The 6,000-nt window shown below is 49.9% G+C and overlaps 2 protein-coding genes across 2 annotated transcripts; one reads left to right on the forward strand and one right to left on the reverse strand.

The window, feature by feature from the left end:
* The first annotated feature begins 295 nt into the window (after positions 1–295).
* Positions 296–1,816, forward strand: LOC120687637. The gene is made up of 2 exons (XM_039969664.1): positions 296–800; positions 1,435–1,816. Exons 1-2 carry the CDS (start codon positions 506–508, stop codon positions 1,767–1,769), a joined length of 630 nt encoding a protein of 209 aa, XP_039825598.1. The 5' UTR covers positions 296–505; the 3' UTR covers positions 1,770–1,816.
* Positions 1,817–2,835: 1,019 nt separating this feature from the next.
* Positions 2,836–4,128, reverse strand: LOC120693151 (probable galacturonosyltransferase-like 1). The gene has a single exon (XM_039976557.1). It carries the CDS (start codon positions 4,073–4,075, stop codon positions 3,017–3,019), a length of 1,059 nt encoding a protein of 352 aa, XP_039832491.1. The 5' UTR covers positions 4,076–4,128; the 3' UTR covers positions 2,836–3,016.
* Positions 4,129–6,000: the final 1,872 nt, after the last annotated feature.

The following is a 6,000-nucleotide window of genomic DNA, read 5'->3' on the forward strand; positions in this document are numbered from 1 at the left end:
AGCCATTGATAGGTGTGTGGGACCCAGCGCATTCATAATCCGGAGCAGCTTTCATTTCTGGTGCCGTTTATAAACGCCTAAGAGCATCTCCAAGAAATATTGTAAATGATTATGTATCGGTAAAAATAGCAGAGAGGCGCCAAAACCAGCTTCCCACAGATACGCTAAAACCATCCTCTCTTTTCTCCTTCGCCATCCCATGAAAACCGGTAGTCATCTTTGCATGCCCTGCCGCTCGCCATCGGAGCTTCCCGCGCGTACTCCCATTCCCGCGCGTGCTCGCCCTCCTGCCGTCCTGCGCATCCGTTTTGGCGGCTCCCTTCCGCGCTGACCCCTCTCGCTCCTCCACAAGATGTCGCGCTCCGCCCCGCCATCAATCGAGCCGCCCTGCTAGCAGCGCTTCCCCCGACGGCGACGACCCCTCTCGTCGCTTCCTCCCCGTCGCGAGGCCGCCGCCCCCTCTCACCGCTCCTGCCCCCTCGCGCCGCCGCCGCTCGCTATCGCCATGTACAGATGGCCGCGCCCTGCTGCCGCAGACGCGCCAACGAGCCGCTCCTACCCCCTTCCGCCGGCGCCGTTCCCACGCCCTGCTACCCTCGCGTCGGAGCCGCTCCCAGGCCATGCTGCCCTCGCGCCGGAGCTGCTCCTGCGCCCTGCCCTCCTCGCGCCGGCGCGCGAGGAGCCGGTGGTCTGGACGCCTCCAGAGGAACCCCGGTTTGCTTATCCTCCATTGACCTTCGGTGGCCAGATGCGTGAGGATCTCTCCAATGGTGAGCAGTTCGTTCAGGACGGCTGCAATGGTGAGATTATTTCAGCTTTATCTTTGTTGTGCCGGTGTACTGATGCTTTATCCTCCATCGGCCGTGAGCATTTTTTTTCATTCACCATTCATGATAGAAGGGAGAAGGTAAGCACTGATAGGGATGTTCAGGATTGGGAAGTCCAAGCTCCTTCATAGTAGTTCAGTACATCTGAAAGTTCTTGTGAGTTTATACTGGATACTTATTTTTCTTTAGCATCTGAATGAAGTTCGGTACACCTGAAAGTAGCTCTAGCATTTGATAGTAGTCCAGTACACCGTGGTTTGTCAGCATTCAGTATCTATTTGAGATCGTTTGAAACAACCACTGCGAGCTGCACAATTCTGAATCTGAACATCAAGAAAACATCAACACATTTTTTTTGAACGAACATCAACACATTTATGAGATGCCTGAATTAGTGAGAAGCAAGAGCAGAGTTTCTAGTAGCAGGCCACCTATCAGGCTTGCATACCACAAAACCAATTGACTGCCTCATGCTGTGATTACCTTTTCATCTTGTTGTTCATCATATCTCCTGGATTGTTTTGGGCCAAAATTAGTTGGTTACTTTTTTTTTTGTTTAGGTGGACAGCATGTTGCGACTCCAATAGATGGCTTTTTTTTTGTTTAGGTGGACAGCATGTTGCGACTCCAATAGATGGAGGCAAGAACATGTGTACGGATCGGAAAGAATTCACTACAGGTACCTCAAATCAAATTGATCGGCTGTCCAGCATGCAGAAGGCAGAGCGTCGGTGTCCTTCACGTACGAACGATGGCGGGCGGCAGCGGCGGCGTCAAGCCATAGCGACGGGTCGCGTGCAGGAAACGGATGAGATCAATGGAACAATACGACGTGGGTCTAGATTTGAAAATAAAGCTTATATTTTAGCTAGTCTCTTGGACTACCCCATAAAATTAGATAGATTTCTATCTTTACAAAGGGGTTATAATCTCCATATTTAACTAAAAGATACAAAAGCTCTTGGAGATGCTCGGGGTGTTTAGTTCCCAAAAAAATTTGCGCAGTACCCGTCACATCGAATTTTTAAACACATACATAGAGCATTAAATGCAGTTGAAAAAATACCTAATTACATAGTCTAATTGATTCATACGAGATGAATCTAATGATGCTAATTAATTCATCATTGGATATTAATTATCAAATAAAAACGAAATGTGCTACAGTATCCAAATCTAAACTTTTTCACCAACTAAACACTCCCTAAAGCAGCAAGAAAAGTTTAGTCACATCCCGTCTCCTTTTTTTTTAAAAAAAAGGGAGGAACTATTGTCAAAGAGTGGACGGTATTTTTGTTTCGTTAGTTTACTGATGGTTCGGCCTATTTTAACATGGGGAATATGCTAAAGCAACTCGGTGATTTAGTTTGGGATATTGGCAGGGAACCATAATTGGACAACCTGTGCAAGGTGGCAGCAGCTAGACGAAAGATGTCTCTAGAATTCATAATAAGGCCATGTTTAGTTTTTAAAATTTTTTAAGATTTTCCATCCCATCAAATTTTTAGACACATGCATACAGTATTGAATGTAGTTTTAAAAAATAACCAATTGCACAGTTTAGCTGTAAATGATGAAATGAATCTTTTGAGCCTAATTAGTCTATTATTGGACACTAATTATCAAATAAAAATGAAATTGCTACAGTAGCCAAACAAAAAAATTCCATAAATGGCAATGAAGCGAAATAGAGAGCTTCAACTAATTTCAGGGTACGGCCCCTATGAAGGAAAAGCCAGTACTATTTTTATTTTGCGAAGCAAAGAAAAGCCAAAGTTTCCTCGCCAAAAAAAAAAGAAACGGCCAAAGTTAGCAATGTTCAAGCATTTTAGTTAATTTCAAGCGTAACGTCTAGGAGTTACCACTCACATTCTCACTTTGTGTGTATCGCTGAAATCCAGAGTTCGCCAAATGGATACGGTCGCGTTTATATTAAATCGAAATTGAGGTGATCTGTTTTGCCCCTTTGAATCTGATTGGTGCATCATAAACCAAAAAGGCAAACAAATTTGAAGATCAAAATGGTTAATCAGTCTCTGTTATTCAACTAAGGAGCACTATATATGTACAGTTCACATGAACACTCTGATGATCTATCATCAATATCTAGATCAACAAAAGAACGAAGAGCACCTGCTTCTAATGTCTAAACCGATCAAAAACCGAGCGCTCGATCGAGCGCCGAATCCTCACGAGCTCTCGATGCCGGCGGCCGGCCGGAGCAGGTCGTACTTGGCCCAGACGGCGTCGAGCGGGCACGGCCGCCCGGCGTCCAGCCGGTCCCAGGGCTTGCCCTTGCCGCTCCAGTGCAGCAGGCTGACGGCGCCGGCGTGGAGCCCGCGGCAGAGCCCGCGGTAGTTGTCGCCGCCGAGGCCGTGCTGGTTCCACCGGTGGTCCACCGACGCGATGCGGCCGGCGAAGACGAGCAGGAACGGCGGCAGCGAGCCGAGCTCGTAGATGCGCACGCGCTTCTGGAGCTCCATCCACTCCTCGATCTGCGCGGTGTAGCCCGCGCGGCGCCACCGCGCGAGGTCGAGCACCATGACGCCCGTGTTGAAGTAGCAGGCGCGGCGGCCGGCGAAGACGGAGGAGAGCGCGGGTGACGCCCAGAACCCCGGCGTGAAGTAGGCGGTGAAGTTGGCGCCGCAGTACTCGGGCGCCGCCACGGCCGTCTCCTCCCCCGGGAGCGGCGTCGCGGCGAGGGCCGCGATGTCGTCGGTGAGCACGACGTCGGAGTCGAGGTACACGACGCGGCGCACGCAGGGCGGGAGCGTGGACGCGAGGTAGGAGCGCGCGTAGTTGAGCGGGCGGTCGAGCGCGCCGCGGATGGAGGTGGAGATGAGCCCCGCCACGCGGGCCTCGTCGGCGAACGGGTACACCCGGAACGCCAGCGACGGGAACGACGCGCGCACCGTGGCCCGCAGCTCCCCCGCCGTGGCCCTCGACCTCGAGGAGGCCGTCGCGGAGGCGACGAAGTGGAAGAAGATGGACTCCGGGCAGGACGCGTGGCGCAGCACGGAGAGCACGGCCGCCATGGTGCCCCGCAGGTACGACGCGTCCAGGGTCATGGCCACGTGCACCGCCGCAAGCGGCGAGCACGCCGCGTCCGCGTCCGACGGCGGGAGCGGCGGCGGGCACTGCGCCGCCGCCGAGTTGGTGATGTGCGGCGCCTCGCGGTACCTCGGCACGGCGGCGGCCGCGGCGCCGACGGCGCAGAGGAGCAGGAGCAGCAGAGGGGAACTCGACATCTCGGCGAAGCGCGTGTGTTGCCTTGTTGGAGGAGCTGCAGAGGGGTTGCCTTGTTGGAGGCTGAGTCTGTGTGAGCGCCCCCCCGTGCTTTAAGAACGCGTGTGGAGTCAAACTTGGGTCAAAGGCTTGCGGGGCTACGACTGCCGCCAGCAAAAGCGTGTTTGGAGTTGATTTGAACGTGTCAAGTGGAAAAGAACGCGATGTGATTTCTAGTTATTGTAGGTGTAATCTTTCAAAAGTTACTGCTAGTTTGCGTGTGGTGTGACGCCAGTGACGGTGGGTTGCATTGCTAGCGCGTGAAAACAATTTCAAGTGTGGTAATAACTAAAGCGAATCTGGGAGTGATTTCGTTGGCTCGATGCTTCAAGTCGTTTATCACATGGTGTCTTTTCGTTTGTTTGGGTGACATAAATAGGTGTAGGGTGGTGGGCAGTGCGCTTTACTTGATGGGAGATTATGGAGGAGTATATGCGGGGAAATTGTGAGAACCGCTCAATTTGCCCTCGGTTTAGGTGAAATTATTGATTAATTTTTTAAGATGAGGACTAGCACGTGTCCGTCTCTCGACACGCCACGGGCTAATCCACACCTTAGAGGCATTTAACCAACACAATTCACCTAGAACGAGAACAAACCCTGTAGTCCCGGTACGTGTTTGCCACATGCTCAGGATTAAGCACACGTACCGTTATACAAGCGCGTACATTGCCGATGATCCACAAAGAGCAGTTTTACACACTTAATATTACAAGTTCGATATATGTGGGTTCAAACTTCATTTACAAGCCTTGGGCTCACGAAAGACATATTAAACCGAAACTTAAAGTTTATTGTATTTACATACTCTCACGGAGTTCGGCTACGATAAAAACATACCTAAGATAATGGTGTTTTACTCAAGGACACCATCATAGCCTCAACGACCTACTCCTCCCCCGCACCAGGATCGGCGGGGTAGAAGTGGCTGAACACCACTTCCGACTCACCTGCAACTAGATTTAGAAAGCAACCTGAGTACAAAAGGTACTCGCTAGACTTACGCGATTAAATAAATAAGGATCATGCAATTGCTCAAGTAAAAGCTTTAAAGTTAAGTATTTATTGCATAAGCATTAGCTCTCTACACTATCACCTATCAGAATTAATTAATCTTGCCCAACCCCAAACAATTTTAGTTGATTAAGAGAGTAATATAATCTATAACTGATCATAGCTGTAACATGAACCATTCCCATCATAATCGAAATTCTACGAGGAGTTCATGGGATAAAGAGCTTGCTTATAACCGAGAGCGCGGCAATTCGAATTGATTATAACCTTGCAAGGGTGTACTACTTTACCCACACGACGCAAGGATCATGCGACTCACCCAACCGGCCAAAGTTGGATAAGGGGGTACCCGCGTCAACCGTTCCCAACAAGACTCGATCATTGAAATTTTCACACCTAGCTTACGCGTAGAGACTTAGTTTCCACCGGGGACATGTCTAAACTTTTCTACACATAGGTCCACCCAGGGACACCTCTAAGCCTCTCTACATAGCCCTTAGCCACGTATCTAGGACTGCACATCAATGATCAAGTCAAAGAAGGTAATTGGCTCATCCGTACCATTATATTGGATATGTAGTAGCACGGAAAGGTGCTCAAAACCGACGTCATCCACGGACGGTCCTTAATCGGTCCAAGCGGACTATGCCCATGTGACTTCATTCTCTAGACCCTACCTTTCCGCTCGAACCTCAATACTGCATTCCACTTGCCCCAGTTGCTCAAGTGCGATCAAGGATAATCAGGTAAGTGTGATACTCCAAACCATTCCTTTTTAGCAAGTAATATGAGTATTCTAAGCAGGGCTAAGCATCTAGTCAGATTAAGTTATTAACTGTCTAACTGGTGCCAAGGATATGAATAAACGAATCAA

The sequence above is a fragment of the Panicum virgatum genome, chromosome 9N (genome assembly GCF_016808335.1).
Source record: "Panicum virgatum strain AP13 chromosome 9N, P.virgatum_v5, whole genome shotgun sequence".
Classification (NCBI taxonomy): Eukaryota; Viridiplantae; Streptophyta; class Magnoliopsida; order Poales; family Poaceae; genus Panicum; species Panicum virgatum.

Excerpts from the sequence above, each read along its gene's own strand:
- LOC120687637 (XM_039969664.1), top strand. The coding sequence starts at position 506 with ATGTACAGATGGCCGCGCCCTGCTGCCGCAGACGCGCCAACGAGCCGC. Across the intron at positions 801-1,434 it reads CGTTCAGGACGGCTGCAATG|GTGGACAGCATGTTGCGACT; the intron begins GTGAGATTATTT and ends TTTTTTGTTTAG.
- LOC120693151 (XM_039976557.1), bottom strand. The coding sequence starts at position 4,075 with ATGTCGAGTTCCCCTCTGCTGCTCCTGCTCCTCTGCGCCGTCGGCGCC.